The 21188-nt window shown below is 36.1% G+C and overlaps 3 protein-coding genes across 4 annotated transcripts; 1 reads left to right on the top strand and 2 right to left on the bottom strand.

The window, feature by feature from the left end:
• The first annotated feature begins 1415 nt into the window (after window positions 1–1415).
• On the top strand, window positions 1416–7199 carry LOC7493595 (uncharacterized). Its single transcript, XM_002305877.4, has 5 exons — window positions 1416–1709; window positions 2469–2540; window positions 2769–3071; window positions 3188–5487; window positions 5583–7199. The coding sequence occupies exons 3-5, from the start codon at window positions 2883–2885 to the stop codon at window positions 6805–6807; spliced, it is 3714 nt and encodes a 1237-aa protein (XP_002305913.4). The 5' UTR covers window positions 1416–1709; window positions 2469–2540; window positions 2769–2882; the 3' UTR covers window positions 6808–7199.
• A 1822-nt stretch (window positions 7200–9021) lies between these two features.
• LOC7487426 (ferric reduction oxidase 2) lies at window positions 9022–12537 on the bottom strand. Its single transcript, XM_002305210.3, has 8 exons — window positions 12276–12537; window positions 12079–12181; window positions 11299–11484; window positions 10970–11204; window positions 10547–10874; window positions 10199–10442; window positions 9418–10118; window positions 9022–9303 (listed from the first exon to the last, which is right to left on the bottom strand). Exons 1-8 carry the CDS (start codon window positions 12454–12456, stop codon window positions 9164–9166), a joined length of 2118 nt encoding a protein of 705 aa, XP_002305246.1. The 5' UTR covers window positions 12457–12537; the 3' UTR covers window positions 9022–9163.
• A 3614-nt stretch (window positions 12538–16151) lies between these two features.
• On the bottom strand, window positions 16152–19921 carry LOC7487425 (ferric reduction oxidase 4). Of its 2 annotated transcripts, none has more exons than XM_024598595.2 (8): window positions 19684–19921; window positions 19482–19584; window positions 19181–19366; window positions 18848–19037; window positions 17658–17985; window positions 17337–17574; window positions 16533–17242; window positions 16152–16434 (listed from the first exon to the last, which is right to left on the bottom strand). In XM_024598595.2, exons 1-8 carry the CDS (start codon window positions 19832–19834, stop codon window positions 16295–16297), a joined length of 2046 nt encoding a protein of 681 aa, XP_024454363.2. In that variant the 5' UTR covers window positions 19835–19921; the 3' UTR covers window positions 16152–16294. The 2 variants fall into 2 exon arrangements, with proteins under 2 accessions (XP_024454363.2, XP_024454361.2); XM_024598593.2 differs by having other exon boundaries at window positions 18803–19037; window positions 19684–19920.
• Window positions 19922–21188: the final 1267 nt, after the last annotated feature.

The raw sequence follows: 21188 nt of genomic DNA on the forward strand, positions 1-21188 counted from the left end.
CAACCTGCGTTCCCAAAAAATTTGAATTTTTTTTTTAGCTAAAATTTAATATGGTTTGTACGTTTTGGATCGTTTTGATGTGCTGATGTCAAAAATGATTTTTAAAAAATAAAAAAACATCATTGGCATGTATTTTGGCACGAAAAGTTATTTGAAAAACACTCTCAACCACACTACCAAACACACTTTAAATGTTAGAAAAATCATTCCATACATCTAAGATAATGCTTGGCCTTATCATATTTATGCATGATCATCTACTCCTAATTAATTATGTTTTGCTGTATTACAAAAGGAAACATTATAGCCTCCCATTTATAAAAATAAAAAAATAAAAAATTCTCTAACCTAATTATCATATTTCATGGAAAGCTTCCCATGGGTCATGCGGATCCATGCCCACGCCCTTTAATTCAGGAATGAGAAGGTCTCAAGTAAGGTCAAGTCACTAGAATTCAGAATCGAGTAAATTTTTATTTTTATAATATTTTTCATATTTATTCAATAATTTTATTAATGTATATATAATTATAGAAAATATAAAAAAATAATATAAATAGTGGGGAGGTAATTTAACATCCAAACTTTAGTTTTTTAGTACAAACAATGTAATGCATAATATTTTTTAATTAAAAATTTATTAAAATAGTATTTTTTTAATTTTTTTACTTTGACATATTAAAATAATAAATAAAAAAATATAAAAAAACTTTAAAAATAATTTTAAAAACATTTTAAAAAATAGAACATTGCCAAACAATTTCTGGTGCTTACCTTTTACATGGATGCTACGTTACTGGGCTTTAATGTTTCATCTCAAACTTTTTACCGGGCTGTAATTGGGCCTGTGTCCCAGAAACCCGCTATTGTTTTTTTTTTTTTTTTTAATAAAAAGGAAATGAGAAAGACGAATACACCACAACTTCAGAAGAAAAAATCAAAATAGGAAACTTCCCAACAAAAAAATAAATTGGAAGATGCCGTGCTTGTCACCAAAACCCAAGGCTAAAATAGGCCCTTTGTCCCCTTGCACACTATTTGACTCTTTGACTTTTTGCATAAATACTTTGCTTGTACATCTCATCTCCGAGCATCAAGTCTAAGACACAGTAAAGGGCAAAAAAAAATAAAAATAAAAATAAATAAATTTAAATTTTGAAAGTAAATTTATGAAAATAATACTAATTAAAATAGGAAAACAGACAAATAAATCATTCAAATCTCTCTTTTATTTCCCCCACTAAATACAATATATCCTCGAATTCCCAAGAAACCACGCACCCTCAAAAGCATTAATAGTCAACAGCAGACAATCAGGAAGGAGGGTATTATGGTCATTTGGTGAGAACAAACAAGGGCGGTTTGGGTATAAGGTGGAGAATAAAAAAGGGGCAAAGATAGAGATAGGGCTTTCGTGGCGTTGATCTAAAGTTTGTTCTTTAAAGCAAGACATTGGCTCTCTTCCTTCCTTCCTAGACAGAAATATCTCTAAAAAATTCTCTACTCATCGGAGTTTCGTCGATCGGAATCCGGCGAAGGTTACTTAAAATACTCGAAGAATTGAATATTTCTGAAGACCTTTCTGATCGGACTGTCTTCTATGTTCTGTTGATAATATTATCATTAGCTTCAAAGACTGGAGGAGGAGGCGGCGGCGATTGTGAATATTATTAAAGGAATAGAAAAACAATATCTATAAGACAAAAAAGGTATTATTTTGATTAGTTTATACGATTTGTTTGTTTTCTTGGAATTACTGGAGATATAGATTTCTATGGTTTTTGTGTGTCGACGAGAAGAGAAGACGAAAAGCTTAGATCAGGAGGAGAAGTCAGATCCACTCTCTGCAGAGCAAGATTTTTGAAGTTAGGGTTTTCTTTGTTGCAGTGAGATTTGGAATCTGCTTCTTTTTTCGGGGATGGGTTCTTCTGTTCCTGTTGATTTGTTGTCTCGGATCTGTAATTTCTGAATACCCATCTGCTTACCATCTACTTGTTTTTGAGCAAATCCATCCATCGCAGGCAGTGAATATATGGGTTTTCTTCTCTGCTTTTGATTGAGATTAGAAGATGGCTTCTTCTTTAATTGGTGTTCTGGATGATCTTTGGACCAGACACAATTAGTGTCTCTAGCAACTAGATTTGCTGTCTTGTTTTGTTGTTCAAACAACTATTTATTTGCAAGTTGGTGGCCTTAGGTTTTAGAAACAATAGTGATGAACTCTATCTCTACTACGTCTCATGTTCTGTTAATGACATACAAAGAAGACCTGCAGCAAAGCTATATAGAATCTGAGCCGAGGGAGTCTTTGCAGTCCTTCAATTATGTTTAACATAATCTCCTTGAAGATCTTGTTATCAGCTCTGAACTATATGACAATGTGCTGAAATAGCTGTTCTGATGCTGCTCTGATTCGTGTAGAAATCCATTTTGGTTGAGTTGCTGATGTTATTTCCCTTGTTTTGCAGGTAGGAACGGCAGCAGCACGTTAGAGGTTTAGATCCGAGGAAATTTCTTCTGTCAAGATTGGGGGAGTCAAAGTAAGTTCTGGGATTTTCTAATGTTTCCACATTTGTATGAAGTTTTGATTGTTACATGGATGGTGTTAATGCAAGAAGAACACTAATTATGAAAAAGAAGTGATTTGTCATTGTAAATTGATAATTATGTGTTATTTGTGGCTAGATTTTTACAGATTTGGTAGGGGTCTCTGTGTGAGATTCATATTAGTCTTTATTTAACTGACAGATTTGTATTTATTTTTTCAGACTAAATCCTGTACCACTCCTGTGGTCGGTAGAAAGCAAGGAGCAACAGCGTCCTGCAAGACTTTGAGTGGCGGGCCATCAGTTGATGGGCAAGGAATTAGTGGATCTGGGAGCATGATGAGTGCAGTAGGTCTAGAACTTACTAATTTTATAAATCCTGATTTGACCTGGAAGACAGTTACAAAAGGCTACCGGAGTGCCTCCAGGCGTAAACCAGTTGTGAGAAGCTTTACTGTTGAGACAAAGCTATCAGATGAGAGTGCCAGAAATGCGGATGATATGACAGTTTCAGATACCGAGAAGGTTAACTTTACACTACTTTCTTCTTTGATCTTTGATCTTGCGTTTCATTGTTCTTGATCGTGATTAGCACCTCCATGCTATGTGAGGATTTTAACATTAGCTTGTCTCTGTTGCAGCATGGTGTGGCTGTTCTTGGACGTCGCTTCAGTGGAAAAAATGAGAAAATTGAGCATGTACCCATTAAAAAAAGAAGATTCACAGCCCAGGGTCCTTCAAAACCTTCTCATACCACATCTCCACACCTTGAAGTGGTTCTACCTAATTCAAGTGGAAAACGACGACGTAGAGCAACTGATGTGACTGTTCCAACTAAGCTCAGTCTGAAGACTTCAGAGTTTAATTATAAGTTTGATTACAGTGACGACTTCTCAGGTATCGAGATACTTGCTGCTGTTGCTTGCGACAACAGTATGATTAATGATGCTGCTTGTGTTGAAGAAAGTTCAATAATGGAAGAATCAACACGAGAAGGGGTGGGCTCATCTTCCTCTGCAGTTCCGATCAAAGAAACTGCTGCATCCCCAAAAGATATGGCACATGAAGATAAAACAGAGGCTTTCTCTCTTCAAAATAATGAAGTTACAGTGTTGCCTTGTGTTGAAGAAAGTTCAATAATGGAAGAATCAACACGAGAAGGAGTGAGCTCATCTTCCTCTGCAGTTCCGATCAAAGAAACTGCTGCATCCCCAAAAGATATGGCACATGAAGATAAAACAGAGGCTTTCTCTCTTCAAAATAATGAAGTTACAGTGTTGCCTTGTGTTGAAGAAAGTTCAATAATGGAAGAATCAACACGAGAAGGAGTGGGCTCATCTTCCTCTGCAGTTCCGATCAAAGAAACTGCTGCATCCCCAAAAGATATGGCACATGAAGATAAAACAGAGGCTTTATCTCTTCAAAATAATGAAGTTACAGTGTTGCATACATCTGCTGGAACCGAGGAAGGCGGAACAGGAGAAAGATCTCTATTGTCACGGGATGAAATGTTGAATTTGGACTTGAATGTTGCCTGGGAGCAACCTTGTGATACTTTGAGCTTTGATCCAAGTGAAAATGATTTACAGATTTGCAAGGCTAAACCTGAAGCCTTAGAACAACACATCCCTCCTGATAGAGTGGTTTCATCTGATTTACATCGGGATAATACACCTGTTGATTTGATAGGCTTGTCTCTTGGGACTTGTGAATCAAATAGAGAGGAACATCCATCTGAAGCATGTTCTCTCCATGATGGAAATCATGAAGAGCTCTTTCCATCTCCAACTGGTAATGCTCTGGAACCCTCCATATGTGATGTTGCCATTGCAAAATCTTCCTGTCAGATTGTTGAGGGGGAAGAATCCCTAGATCATCCACCATGCAATACACTTCCTAGCCTTACCCTCAAGCAGTGTTCAGAAACATGTTCATCAGATGACCAAATGGGAAAAGCTTTGCGTACGGAATGCATGCAAGTTGAGTCGATTAACATTTCTTCACACCATCTACCAAACTTAGAGAGAGTTACTTGCGAGATTGACCTCTCAATTTCAAATGATAATGGAGAGAATTCTCAGATAGCATCATGTACACATGAAGATGGGAAGTCAATTCAAAATACGAGTAGCTTGGAAAACTTCCCACCAATAGGACCTGCTTGGCTTGGAATTGAAGCTGGAAGTTGCGAAGAAGAATCAGGTGGCTGCCATTGTTTGCCTAATAGTGGAGATATTTTTGCATCCAGTCCGTCTGCTGAGAAAGGCCAACCTGTAATTGAAGTGGATGCTAGAGGAGCCAATGAAGCTTCTGCCGCCAATAAAGCTGAAGTTCATTCTCCGGTGCAAGCTGGGTCTGAGGAACTGATGCAGAAGTCTTCTGCAGATTCAACTGTTACTCCCGGAGATGCATGTGGAGCACATGGTAATGGTCTTACAAGTGTTTCAGCTAATGTCAATATGGAAGATCTGGAAGATAGTTTTGAATCAGATGTTTATCAAGCTGATAAGGTCATAGTTGGCACTGAAAATGATTTAGAACTTCAGGCTGGTTATGATTCTCAGTTTGAGGATGGGGAGTTGAGGGAATCTGATGCACGCTTCTACTGGGATGAAAATGGAGAGGATGGGGAAGTCGAGCATGTTGACTATGGGTCTGAATGTGATGAAGAAAGACTTTGTGGCATGGATAATGAGAAAGAAATGAAAGTTGAGAGAGGTTCCAGTTCAGGATCTGATGATGCTAGTCGAAAAATTGAACATGGGATGGGGGATTCTCTGAGAGATGACTCAGTTAGTCCAAAGACAAGAACTTCTGATGTCACTACTGACAAGGATTTCCTGTCTGGGGTTGTTGGATCAAGGACATCAAATAGAGATTTCCTGTCAAGCATTGAGGAGTCCAGTTCCATATTTAGGAAGGATCCTACACTTAGGAGCAGGTAAATTACATATTATCAGTTCTATTTCTTTTAATTTTTTTCTTCGGAAATTGCAATGTTTTAGTTGCTAATTTGCACTTGTTCTCATATTTCAGAGCCGGGAATATTTATAATTTATATCCTCGAGATGAAAGGGATGCAGGCTCCCATAAATTCATGGGAAGGGACAGGGCTGTTCCTCAAATGCGTGGCAGAAGTCCTGGAGGCCATCGCTTTGTCAACCATGCAACAGGCTACTGTGACTCAGAGCGGCGATATTTATCTAATTATCGTGGCAATTACACTTCTGGACATACTAGAACAAGAGGTGGATTTGATAGCCGCAGATATATAATATCTTCAGACCATACCGATTCTGAAGGAGTAGGTTTTGCAGGATCTGACAATCGTGCTCGCAGGCGATTTGTTAATCCTTCTTCCACTGGTGCATATGAACGGATTGTCAGGAGGAGATCACCTACCAGCAGAGATGATTCATACCGTGTGCATACAGGAGCATTACCTGTGAGAGATGGTAGTCCAATCAGGAGTGGATTTAGAAGATTTCCACGAGAGGTTGCAAGAGGAGGCTTGAGAGAGGAATACCACAGGCCAATGCCAGAGGACAAGATTGAATATTCTAATCGCTTTGCACCACGGATGCTTAGGAGAGAGAGAAGCATTTCTCCCCTATGCAGAGGACAACCTCGCCATCCCTTCACTCATAAGAAATCTCGGTCAAGATCCAGAAGTCGCTCTCCATCTTCATATTTACCAAGGGTCAGAAATGAGGTTTCAAGACTTCGTAGTAGGTCTCCAGATTTTAGGACCGATGCTAGGATGGATAGAGTGAGGTTGCCATTTCAGAAGCGTTTTCCAGCTGATTTTGAAGGGGATTTTATACCCACAAGAAGAAATCACTTTACACAGCATAACCCCAGATGGTTTGATGATCGAAATGGTGGTTTAGATAGTTTCCGGGGAAGAAAATCACCTGTGAATATGTTCCGTCCAAATCAACGATTTGATTCGGTGCGTACCATCCGGAGATTGGATTCAGAGGATCAGTTCAGACCGATGATGCGATCCAGAAAATTTAACGATATGGGGAGTGCCAGCAGGGGAGGTGAATTTGATGGCAGTGATGATGACAGGAGAAAGCATAACAGATATGATATGGCTCAGCGAGTTAGACAATATGATACAGATAGTCTGCGGCGGTTCCGGTTTAATGCAGAAGATTCATTGGTGGCTAATAATGATACTCCTAACTGTGATGAAGGAAATAGAATAACTGACAGAAGGCCTGGAGGGGCGCATAGGAGGGATGGTGAAGAGTAGTTTATTTGAGAGATCACCCAGAAGAGTAGAGCCTTCGCCTTAGGTTAATCTGCTGATAGATAGTTCCTTTTCCCCCTTTTGTTTTTATCGTTCAAACATTTAAGTTTTGGGCAGGAAGCATCTCAATTCCATCGTTTTTTTCTTGCTGGTGGTGCTTGTGTGATTTTCCTTGGCAAGATCTGCTTCTCAAGTCATTTATTTTTTCCCCCTTTCATAGGAGTTAGATTTTGCATATCTTACATATCTTTTTTCCTTTCCATGATGTTTATTTTCCCACCTTTTACCTATCCATAAGCCAACTCTGGCTATTTGTAAGCTCGGTTTTGAGGTCATTAAGGGTATAATGATCAACGGAAAATCAGAAGTGGTTTTTAGTTTTCCTTTGCTGATTATCTACAATCTTTTTTGTCTTCCTCTTACCATGCCACTGGCCATCTTCTGCTACCGATTATTGTATGTATACAAGGCTAGTAGGAAAAGGAAGCTCAAATCCCTTTCTTTTTTCTTGCTTTTAATGGTGGTGGGGATTTAAGCTCTAGACAAGTCCACTGTTTCTTGCTTTTGCCAGAGGGAAACAACTGGATTAGAGGCGCATCTGTCGTGGAAAATGACAGGCCGCAATGTTTGATTGTCTTGGTCTGATTCAAATAACTTGAATTCAAAGTCATAGAAAGACAACTTGGCTTTGAAATTCTGCATATGCTCCTCCTTGTGTTTTCCTTTTCCTTCCGTTTATTCTTGTGTGTTTCTGGAGAGCCAAGTTGATGCTCATCTTCTTCTTTCAAATTTGTGATCAACATCCAAGAAGAAGCATAGACTTGCTGTAAAGATAAATACCAGTTACAAAACTTCAGGTCACTGGCCGACTTGTAGGTTGGTGGGTTCGCCTATTTTATTATCATTTTTTTTCATCACAACAATGTTCTGATGAATAAAGTCGGTTCAAAGTGGAACTCAATTCAGGCCATACTCTGGGTCTCGGTTGGTTATTAGACGATTAACTAGATCAAGTCGAGTTTTATAACTAGTAATTCTCTATAACTAGTAATTCTCTAAAAAGTAGAGTAATAAATTAAAATTTCCTGTTCACATGCAATATTTTAAGATGTTATTCACAATTATTTTCATTATTTTTCAAATTAAAAAGCATGAGTAAAACATTTTTTTATATATAAATATACTCTTTCACCAATATAAAATATTAAAATTATTTTTTATATATTCATATTTAATTAGTGCCATAAATTTAATTTTTATAATTTTTATAATGTAAAGATTTTGTTTTTGGTTAACAATAAAAATTTTCTATTGTAATTTTTAATTTAAATAAAATAAAATAAATATTTTACGATCACAAATATAAAATATTAAAAAGTACTATAATTTTTTAATGAAAAATAGTTGTAATTTTGATATAATATTTTTTTGATTGAAAAAATTCATTTTGATTTTTAATAAATAAACATATTTTTTCTGTCAACAAAGTTTATGTTGTTTTTGCTTCAGCAGTTTCTGAGCTAAGCTGAGTCATGGCCTCATATACATGCTTGATTCTTTTAAGAATTCAAAATGAAATGAAAATTCATGTTTGTTTTCTTTTCAATGCCCTTCATCTTGCTATTATTATATCTCAAAAAAAATTAGAATGTGAAATTCAATTTGAAAATGAAATGATAATTATATTCTTATTTTAAATTTGATTTTTAAATTTAGAACGAACCATAATGATCAAAACTTGTACTACTTGTTATAAAACCCAACATAGTGAGTTAATTGTCGGCTTAGCTCGGGTCTAGTTTAAACTTTAAAGTAGAATCAAGTATAAAGTAAACCGGTCAAACTTAGTTAATTGATATGTCAATTTATAATCTAATTGACTTGGTAAAAAAATGAGTGAGATTCAATTTGATTTTTTTTTCTATAATATTTTTATTTCAATATATATCTTTGTTTAAAAATCTTGGAAAAATATTGTTTTAGATTAAGATCTTGTTTGAAGGCTATGATTGAACTTATTTCTCATTCAATTTTGATTTTTTTACATCTTTTTGGATCGTTTAATATACTAATATAAAAAATAAATTTTTAAATAATAAAATAAATATTATTTTAATATATTTCAAAACAAAAAAAATTTTCAACAACTATCTCTCCTAAACATGCTATACTGCGTAACCGGTAACCTGAGTCTTTGGTCGCGTCATGGCCGGAGTATTATAACCATGCTTGTACTCGTCGCTTTTATAAAACTAATGCAAGTAGAGATGTTGAGGACTGCAATGAACACTCAAAGGACTTCTGGAATTTACAAATTTTTCGAACCAAACTGCTACATTCTAACATGTCTTGTTCTAAATCACCAGCTGAAGCTGATAGACTCAAAATGAAGATTATCTGCTGAAAAAGATGAACAAATTGCTGCCACTTCTTGCCTCATCGTCCTTGGCCCGCTAACATAAACTCCTACCTTTTCTTCCTTGTACTCTGATAATATTTCTGCAAGAATCAAGAATCCAAAAATTTATATCGAAAGGAAATGAGATTTACATATAAACAAGTCAGTACGTAAGAAGTTTATAAATTCACTCATGGGAGGAAAGTATTGCATACTTTTCAGATTTGGCCTTTGACCTAGATGCACTGTGGTGGCTTGGCGAAGAGATTGGTGAGGAAGGCTTTCCAGTTCTGTTTCGTACACCAATGAAGTGGGTGATAGTGCCGGTGTTGACATATCCGTGGTTCGAATCTGGCTTGTTTCCTTAGCATTCTCTCTTTTGTTCCACAGAAAAGCTGCAGAGGCAGCTATTGTTATGGCTATACACACAAATAACATGTTGAAAGCTGAACTTGCTGGGACAGGATACTTCATGTTGGTATTGTGGTCGATTGGGTATATGTAGAATCGTGTGAGAAGGCCAATCAAGATAAGGAAAATGATGAAAGAAGATGAGATTATCGCCCCGAGCCACAGCCAGCTGTCAGGTCCTAACACTGCAGAAACTGGTCTATCTGATGGATTAGGCCTGAACAATATTGTTCTGATAGAATTCTGGCTCTCTGTTTTTGACTCTGTCTCTCGGGTTATGTAGGCTTCAATTTGTAGATGTAACCGAGATAGGTCAAGAGTGGTGCCAGAAACTGGGAGAAGAAGGTCAAGCATGGTGAGATCGACATATTTCTTGAAAGCACATATGAGGTGAATCCTTGGAGTCTTGCTGCTTGTTGTGCTGGATTTAAAGATGATCTCGCGGATGATGGAGATGAAAGGAGTTATGCCGCTTCCACCACTCACCAGTACTAGCCTCTCATACCTGGGACAATTTCTCTATGTTAGTTTAGCTGCCACAAAAATTTAAATCTTGATATACAGATTCTGCTAACATTTGTTTACCTCGTAAAATTGGTTGAAGGAGGTCCATAGGGTCCTTCGATGGCGACCTCAAGTCGGTTAGTAGGAGAAGGGGAGGACAAAATCTGATACAACTTATGAGACCAACTTCCTTCGCGTTTGATGACAATACTTAGCTTATCAGAATCCATATTGCTGTTGGAGGTAACAGTAAAGGGATGCCATTGTATCCTGGAAATGCTAGGCACATTTATAAACGCAATGCTTGTTGGTGCATAGCTCAACCCTGGCACAACAATGAACAAAAGAGTGTCAAAAACATATCTCGAGAGTGGAAAATTTGATTGCAAAACCTTTCAGTAACATCTAGTTACAAAATCTTGAGTTCACCTGAACTCTTGGAGAAGTTCAACTCTACTGTTTCGCAAGGTAAAATGCGTGCTGCGACAGAGCGAACTTTTTGCTGAGATTGTAAGGATCTCAAATATCGATCGATCAAGAAGAGGTAGAAACCAGGAAGAATGAGGCAAGATTCAGCAAAACCAACATGGAAAACATAGAAGATAACAAAGACAATGTAGAGATGATGACTATAGTAGAAGAGCTCGAAAAGCTTTCGCCTTATGCGTCCCAAACTGGTCGCCCACATCACCAATCCAGCAAGCAAAGCTATTTCTCCAGCCACATTGGCAACCACGAACTTGTCCCATTTGAGCATCTGCCACATTCAGCACAGACATGGCCCATAGCTTCAGTAGCTAGCACTAAACCAACACACAGTGACTAAAGTTAGCAGATTCCATAGAACATTACCTGTGAAATTTGATGTGTATGGGACCAATAAGTGATGTAGCTTAGACCATGAGCTGTGAAGATGACCATAGTAATATTCCCTAGCCATATATGGTACTTGATGCTTGCCTCTGAGGTCAGGCCAACAAACTGCAAAATTGAAGACCCTCTAGTCACTGGAAAGAAGAGAAAGGCCAGGCAGGTGTTCCCTGCAAGCCCTAGACCTAGAGCTGCACTTCGCAACTTAACTTCCCACCTGCCAAAAAGCTCCATAAATCAATAACCCTTTAAACACCAATCAATCCTTTTGCTCTGAGATTAAGCTGAGAAGGAGATAAGGCTAGGCTTACGCTTGAAATTTTTCTTGAGCAGCTTCCAGGGCAGCAAATGCAAACATATTATGCGTATAAGAATACATGGACCAAACCAGCAATGCAACAAACATGGCCAGAAATGTTAGCTCTGTCCAAGAAACAATCCCCAGTGGACCTTTCGTTATCACCGGCCGTTTCAACAAGATAATCCGAGAAATGAACCTGATATTTCAAGAAAAACATTGATTCATTGGTCAATAATTTATCTTCCTTAAACATTGATTATTTATTAATATATACCATCATGCATCTTATATTAATGTCACACTTATTTCTCCGTCATGCATGCATGTATTTCCTCGAGAAAAAAACTTTGGAATCAACTCCGTCATGCATGTATTTCCTCGAGAAAAAAACTTTGGAATCAACTAGGGACCTCATTTTGGTTTGAGAAGTTCATACTTCTAATGTTCATACTCATAATCTCCGGCGAGAAACCTATCATTGGACTACATTTGTGTGCTTGTTTGCTCAAAATTTGATTTTTTATTGTTTAAAATTAATTTTAGTGTTTTTGGATTATTTTGATGTACTGATATCAAAAATAAATTTTAAAAAATTAAAAAAATATTGTTTTATTACATTTTCTAGCAAAAAAAAAAAAAAACTTTAAAATATAATTTTTACCATACTTACAAACAGGCTCTACAAGCTCCTCCAACGAATTTTAAGTGCTCCAAGGATACCTATTAGCCTTTCCCTTCATATAAGCTTTTCCACAATCAACGATACTCAACTTTGTATATAATTATTTACCTGGTGCTATGATCATGATCATACTTCTTCTCCAGATGAAGGTACAAGGAGCCAATGGTAGCAATGAAGAGGATAGGAAATGCATAAATCAGTGTGGTTGTGCCTATATATCACAGAAACAGCAACAACACAACATGAGCATAAAATTCCTCTCCTTTTCTTACAATAAGAAAACTAAAAAACCTGGCATAACATACCTTGTTCTCCAAGATAAGTGGAACTTGTTTTTTTCAGAACATCAGGCCACCAATGCAAGTAAAAGGTATTAGTAGACTTCATAGACCAAATCATCATGTATCCCAGAAAAACCACCATTGACAAAAAGGTCATCACCGCTGCAACCAGCTTCATTGCTGCACCAGAAGGTCCAGAACCCATCTCTTGCTCTCTATCTTGTAGCACTACACGTCTGGCCTTTATGAGTTTACAGTTAACTCCACCCTATCATACATACATATATATATATATATATATATATATATATATATATATATATATATATATACAGAGAGAGAGAGAGAGAAAGACAGATTAAAGAACAGTAATTACTATATTTTATTTGAAATCTTTTTGATGTAAACTAACTAGCTACTAGTGAAAAGTCATTGTTCATGCATGTCTCAAGAGACATACAACCCAATGATCAAATTCAATTAATTTTCTTTGTAAACAAAATCCTTATTCATGTATTTTACTAAATTAGTTCTTGCTCATATGAGTTTGACGGTCCAAATCTTTCAATAACTATATATATATATATATATATATATATATATATATATATTTAAGTGACCTGTACAAGAAAATTATTTTGCTTTACGTATAGATACAGTAAATGCTACATGGATGAAGAGGGTTTTGCAAGACGAATTATGTGTCAATTATAGAATAAAAAAAAGGGTGAAAAGTATTGGGATCCGTGACCAAAAAAGTTGACTTATCTGGGAGATAAGGCAAGAGGTGCTCAAGTATGATCACTTTTGGCCACCATTGTTGTTTTGTTTTTTACAAAGCAGTGGTCATAAGCAAGACCAGCTGCTTGGCCTGCAATCATTTGTTTGTTTCATTTTCTTTTCTCACTTGACATATCCAAGATTTCGTCCAATTCTTTTTGCATTTATGATTAAATCCCTTTTTTGGAAAGCATATATATATATATATATATATATATATTAAGAAATTAATTATATGTCCCTGATAATTAATGAGCTTTAATATATATTTTAGAAAAATATACGAGTTGGGTTTTTTTTTACCAAAAAACGATTATTCTGAAACAAACAAAAATATAAAAAAAGAAAGTATTTGATTTGCGAAATATTGATTTTTCTCTTGGTTTTAGGAATAATTAAGTAATTCTTTTACAGCTATATTAATTATGCATCAACATTGACGAGTCTATATTATAATCATACTGATATATTTCCATTAATTATTTGCAAATCTTCAAAGAAACTGTCGAATTTTTTTTTTATCGAATGTTTAAAGAACTTGGTACAAAACAGCTAGACCTCCACCAACTTTTGTTATCTTAAAGACCTGGAAATTGACAGTCTGCAAGATCCCAAGTTCATCTCTTGCTAAATATAAATAATTCTATGGAGCCATCGAGCTTGGATCTATAAAACTCATGAATTAATCCTGATATACTCACAGGAAATTCTTTGTCGAGAATCTGTACATTCAAAAAAAGATTTGGTGTCTTAAATCATGCCTCCAACAAGGCGTCAACCTTAGGTATATATCTTCATCTAATCATTCTCTTGAAGGCATTAATTAAAAATTAATTAACATCCTCTAATTTTAATCGATGCCAGCACTTGCTCAATCCAATTTTATTTAATTTTTATTGATTTAGGACCGTCTAAATGGTATCTCAAGCAACAACGATATTATCTTCGAAGTAGATTTTGGATTCTTTGCATGTGTCAATTAGTTATTCGTCCATGAAAGAAAATATTTTTATAATTTGTCATTATCAGTACTTAATTAACTTGCACCGTGCAGGTCAAAGAAAAACATTTCCCTCCTGTTCAGATACGATGATGACTACAACGACTATTTTCATGTCGGAGCGAAACCTTCTTATAACACTTAAATTGTAATTAATTACTAATACTTTTTTAATAATATATATAATCATATTAAAAATAATAAAAATTTATTCAGAGTTTATTTTTTTATTTCTTTCTTTTTCTTGTAATATCTATCTCTAGTTTATATTGACCGTTATTATAACTCGAACATAATAAAAACAGCAAAACCATGAAATAATTATTACAAGGAGTTTGCTTTCTATATGTTTTTAAGTTCAAGTCCTGTGATTATTAATATAATGGTTACTGGAGATTTACATGGTCGTTAACTTCAGGGTCAGTAAAATTAGTCAAGGCACGCACAAGCTGACCCGGACACCCATAATTAATAATAATAAAAAAGTAACATGTTATAATGAAAACTAAACATATTTACCATGTCCAAGAAACAGGAAAATAGCATATGAGAACGAATGCTAAGAAACCCTACTAACAAGTAAAAAATAAAAATTAGCAACAACATGATATAATTAATGACACAATTTTATTTCATCGTTTCTCTTTTTCCAAAAAAAAAAAAAACATTTTCATGGTACGGACCTTAATGGTTATATTAACATTAACCACGATTTTCATGATATAATTAATTAAGACGAACTTAATAGAAGATATAATAGTAATTAAGGTGTCATTAATTATTATTAGAGACAAAAAAGGTGATTGTTAATATTTTATCAAACAATATTGTCAATATCTAGCGAAATGGGAACTGCGTGCCTTTTCATATATTCTTTTGAATTAGGAGAATTGACCATTAAGCTATTGAATGATGATTCATTAGCAAAAACATGGATCTGTTCATACTGGCAACTTCCCCCAATTCTTTATGATAAATGATTTTGGGATCATTAAAGGTTAATTTGAATCTTAATTACTACTGGCAAGTAGTGATTGATAAAGGGTTTACATCATAATTAGCAATTTGTTCCTCTTTTTTTTTTCAAGAGAGATCTCGAGCTCTTATATATATAATCAAAAAATTAATTCAATCTAAAAGTTTAAATTATTAGACGAGATCCATGTATGATTTATATTATTTTTTAATTTATTCTTTCAAGTAAAAATATTTTGAATTGAAAACTTATATAGACTCATATTACCTTATATTTAATTTTTATCAAATAAATAAGAATGATGAGATTCAAACTCGTGATCACTTGGTCATCAAAACTTTGATGTCATGTTAAAAACCAATTCAACTCAAAAGCTTAAATTATTAGGTGAGATTCTAAAATATGATTATTCTTTAACATATATTTATATAAATCCCTAAAATTTATGGATAATTGAGATTTGAAAAATGGGATTATTATTCAATAAAGTTAAAATTCCTCTGTGTGTGTGTGTGTGTGTGTGTGTGTGTGTGTGTGTGTGTGTGTGTGTGTGTGTGTGTGTGAGAGAGAGAGAGAGAGAGAGAGAGAGAGAGAGAGAGAGAGAGAGAGAGAGAGAGAGAGAGAGAGAGAGAGATCCTTCTACCTTTTCTTTTACTTGGTCAAATTAAAATTAGATCAAATCAGCCCATTTATTCTCAATTTAAGATGATGATTTAGTCACCCTCATCCAGCTTTTTGACTAATCAAATGGCTAGATGAATGCCATGTGTGATGACATAAATGGACGGAGAATGTCGCCTTGCTTTGTTAAAAATGAATTAGGGCTAATTTGATATAATCTAAAAAGTAGAGGGCTTGATTTGATAAAGCAGGCAAAGAAAAAGGACCAGAAATGAGCTAGGATCAAGTCCAGCTTCAAATGGGCTGGATACCATCTAATGCAAGCATGCGTACGCATTTCAACAACATTACATTTTCCAGGTCCCTTGTACTTTAGTGCTCAGCTCCCCGTGAAGATGGTTTGTTTTATTACATACTTTTATCGACTTTACTCCGAGCCTGTTTTATGATTTTTTAAAAATATTTTTGAATTAATTTGATGCAAAAATAAATTTTTAAAAATAAAAAATATTAATTTAATATATTTTCAAATAAAAACTTAGAAGTATATATATTACTAGCAAATTATTTGTCCATAATCACAAAGAAAGAGTCCTTGCTGTAGCTGTGGATGGTACTGACCAAACCCTACTTTTATTCTACTTAGAAGTGTATATATTACTAGCATCACCAGTTGAAGCTGATGGACTCAAAGTACAAGTTATCTGCCATGCCAGATGAACAAATCTTGGCAACCTCGTGCCTCATTTTCCTTGGCCCACAAGCCAGGACTCCAACATCCGAGGCTTTGCAATCGAACAAAATTCCTGCAATGCCACAGGAAATGCTGAAAAATGGATAAAAAGATTGCAAGCTATTTAAGTGATCATACGAAGATGGAAATGTTTTAGTGGCATTTACTTACTCTTGAGATCAGGCCTTGCACAAAAATGCACCTTGGTAGCTTGAACAAGTGACCGATGAGGAAGGCTTTCGAGCTCTCTATCTGAGTTGCGAAACCATGAACCCGGTGATGGTGTTGGAGTTGGCACTTCCAGGTTCTGAATTTGCTTCCCTTCTATGGTATTCTCTTTCTTGCGGAAAAGAAAGACTGCACTAGAAGCTAAGAAAATACAGGCACAGAGCAAAAACATGTCCCAGAGTACAAAGTAGGAAAAATGGTATATCTCCTCAGTGTTGTGGTCAATGGGGTAAATATAGTAACGAGTGACAATGCCTAGTATGAGAAGGAACATGATAAATGAAGATGCAATTATTGCACCAAGCCATAGCCAATTGTTCTGGCCTAGACCTGCGCAAATCGGCGAGTCCAATTGATTTGGCTTAAACCAAATGGTTTGGAGAAGCTTTTGGTTATCTGCAATAGGATGCTCTTCCTCCCTGGTGATATAGGCTTCAATTTGCAGCTGCACTTGAGAAATGTTTGCAGGTGTGTCATTGATTGGGAGCAGAAGGTCTAGCATGGCAAGATCAGCTGAGTTCTTGAATGCACAAACAAGAAGGACTCGAGGAACTTGATAGTTCGGTTTCGTGCTTTCGAACATGATCTCGCGGATTATGGAGATAAATGGAGTGATGCCACTACCTCCACTCACCAAAACCAGTAGCTCATGCCTGTGGAAAGATAAACCAAACTTGATGAGCATGATATCAGAAATCCATGTACAGTCTTCTAAACACAGGACTCCTTTCCAGCTAGCAAACTGACCTTAGAAAATGAGATGAATTAGGTCCATATGGTCCTTCTACAGAAACTTCAAGACGATCCACGGAAGAAGAAATTTCTTGGCAAAGCTTTTGGGACCAATTTCCCAATCTTTTGACAGCTACACTAAGCTTATCTTGATCCATTTTGCAGCTTGAAGTTATAGTAAAAGGATGCCATTGTAGTTTCGAAATGCTAGGCACATTTAGGAATAATATGCTTGTTGGATTATAATACAGCCCTGAGGACAAGAATATTAAATATTAATTTTATACTGATATAGAATGTTTCGATTGCCGCATCTAGATCAAAATGTGTTCTAACCTGGACTCTTGGAGAAGGTCAATTCAACACTACCACATGGTAAGACACGTGCGGAGTCTAATCTAGCCCGTCGCTGTGACTGTAAGAATCTCATGTATCGGTCGATGACGAAGAGGAAGATCCCAGGCAAGACCATGCAGAAGTAGGCAGCACCAACATGCAATACATAGAAGACTATGTAGAGAATGTATAGCTGGTGGGTGTAGAAGAAAACCTCAAACATTTTACGCCGAATACGGTAAGAGCTAGTCACCCACATTGCTAATGCAAGTACAGCTGCAATCTCTCCAGCAACATTTGATACCCAGGTTTTGCCCCATTCCAGCATCTGAAGGGTCCCACAAAAATTTTCAATGTGAAGAACACAACAAATTCAGGAAACACCATTGACATCACTAGACCTTCAGGCATAATAACATCAAAGCAAATAAGTTTAGTTAGCAACAACCCTTTGATTGGTCCACGTTGTTGCACGTCTTGGACACTGATAAGAAGTGTTGGGTTCGGTTCCTTTTACAAAGGGAGAATGGAACCCAGCACTTTATGCCAAGAGGTGCTATGACTAAACTCATGACGCTACCCACTACATGCCTGACTTCTACGTGTGGCATTCTTTGATGCATGTGAGTCGAGAGATTCTTGAATTTATGAGCACTCAAACAATTTCTTTTTTTCTTTGCAAACCCGCTAAAGGACTAATGTCATCATAAAATAAAATGTAAATGTTCATGAAACTCTCATGTATGTACCCCAGCAATGTGTATGCAACAACATGCCCTATGCCCTAATAAGCCTTTTTTTTCTTGTTTTTCTTTCATGTATTTTGATGTAATTGATGCTCACAGGTTGTAAAATTCTCTTCTCCCTATGCCACTTTTAACATGAAAAAGAAAGGAAAGCTTTGTGCAAAACGAATATGACCACCATCAGGTCCCGCACTTCTGTCCAACAAGAAAGACAACAAGATTCGTTTCCAAGAAAAAAGAGTTGATAAAGCTCTAATCACACAAAAAGTTGACGCGACTCGGATACCACACCTTTGATCTGATATTATAGGATAAAAAGTATAACCATACAAAAGCTAAGGACCACAAGATTGACCAGGAAGCCCAACTAAACAAGATTAGTATAGTAATTTCAAGTACCGCAGCCATTTGATTAGTCATTGCCCAGTATATGACGAAACCTACAGTATGTGCAGCAAAAAGAATCATCGAAAGATGACCAAGCCAGATATGATACTTGATACTGGACTCAGAGGTAAGTCCAACAAGAGGCAGAATTGAAGATCCTCGAGTTACAGGAAAGAAGAGAAAAGCCCAGCATATGTTTCCAACATATCCAAGTCGCAACGATACACTGCGAAACTTTGCTTGCCACCTGCAATAATTGATGAAAAGAAACACCTCAGTGAAAGAATTTTGAAGAAGACTTTCTACAAAATGAAAGAATGAGAGGTTTTCATGAAAAATTGATTCCAGCTAAGTAGGAATGAACAAAAAGATGAAAGGGATATGCCTTACACTTTCTCCCCTTGTTTATGTATGTGGAGATGACCAAAACTGACATACAAGTAGTTTCCAAGAGACCAGATCAAGAGTGCAATAAACATGGCTACAAAAGCAAGCTCCATTGCAGTAACAGTTCCAAGAGGAGCCATCACGAGAGCCGGACGTCTTAAGAAGGACAAACGATTGCTTGTAACAACACTGCAACCAGTATAATGTACAGTAATGTGGTAAACTCCAAGAATCGAACGTCCGTTTCATTCTTTAGTATCAAAATAATGGAAAGAACTGAAGTGAACTAGTAAGAAAAGAAAACCTTTTGGAGTATGAACTTCTCTGCTGCTTCTTAGCATGGAGATAAATGCATCCTAAGGCAGCAATGAACATCATCGGGAATGAAAGGAGCAGTAGATTTGTGCCTGTAGCAATGGTACAAAAATAATCAATGAGAAGAATGAAATGAAATGGAAAACAACAGAATGATTATCTGGATTGAAAATGGATAATCGAAAACCTACCTTGTCCTGAAAAATACGTTGAATTAAGCTTGCTGTTTAGCTTGGGAGTCCATGTAATTTTGTATAACTTCGTTGGCAACATAATCCAAACCACGAGCCATCCAAGAAACACCACAAGGAAGATTAGCCTGAAGACTGTCATGCTGCTCATCTTCTTTGCCTTGTGCAGTTGTTATGGAAGGAGGCCCTTGCACTAAGTTGCAAATTGTAATCCTGCAATTGCAAACTTTTTAAAAGTGCTATAAGTAAACAGCCTTTGAAAAGCATTTGTATACGACATAAGACCTGTCTTTTAGTCACCATCATTAGTGAAAGCACCAAGAAACAGCATGATTCATGCACATTTAAAACCCCATTTGTGGTAAATCACTTTCTGCAAACAATGCGATTTGGCTTAATCTGGAAAGTCAAAAACACTTAAATATGAGAAAATGCCTCTTATAAGCAGGAAAAGACAGATAATAACTGCAGAATGTGTTATAAATACATTTATAAATCCTTTTCATAAGCACCGAAAATGATGATTTATCCAAAATGACTTTTTATGTGCATATTTGCATACATTAAGATGCATAATTGTGTGCTGAACCTTGTGCTGAACCTGCAATTCAAGTCCCTTTCACTTGGTTACAGATTCTTTAGATATTAAGTACTTCTCAACACGGGGACACATCAGGAGCATATTAGAGTACATATTTTCACATCTTACCAATCTGAAAGAAAAAGCTGAGGTCTGAAATGTCTCTTGCACGATTGATTTATGTGAATGTTATGCATCAATCTGACATTCTGACCCCCTCATCCATTCTTCAATATATGTTCTTCTAGTTAGTGTCATTTATTTCAGCACAGTTCAGAAATGTGTAATACATAAGCTATAGAATATACAATGGTTACTGCTGGAAGTGCAGTTGACTCTCTATAGGCAATTCAAGTACAGTTGACCAGTGGCTGAAGAGCAAGAGAGGGTGAGAATTTGAGAGTTTGCAATTCATGTAAGTTTGTTGTTTATGATTGTTTTATCTTCCCTGAGTTTTTTCAAAACCACTACCTATGGTCTCTCCCACCAATAATTGATATCAGAATCTCGTTTATAAAAAATTGAGGAATTTTTTAGATACATTTGAATTTTCAAAGTTGTGAAAACACATCCACGGTGTAGTATTCTTCATTATGAACAAAACGATACAAATATCAGTCCAGTCAGAGCTTGTGGTGATCCATAAGCGCTACCTGAAACATCTGCTTAGTAGCCCACACACCTAAAGGAAAAAGACGAATGATGTACACGTACGCCATATTTGAGCCGAGGTGAGTCGCCCAAGCCGCGCCATCAGCCAAGCCTCCAAATCCGTTTAACTGAGCCATCAAGCCATATGCTGAAGAATATTCCTGGAATATTTCTGGTTCAACCTCAGTTAACTGATCGACATCCAAAATTGGTTTTTTGACCGATTCAACCTATTTGTGACTCATTTTCAACCGAATTAGATCAATTCCCTACT

This window comes from Populus trichocarpa, chromosome 4 (genome assembly GCF_000002775.5).
Source record: "Populus trichocarpa isolate Nisqually-1 chromosome 4, P.trichocarpa_v4.1, whole genome shotgun sequence".
NCBI classification, from domain to species: Eukaryota; Viridiplantae; Streptophyta; class Magnoliopsida; order Malpighiales; family Salicaceae; genus Populus; species Populus trichocarpa.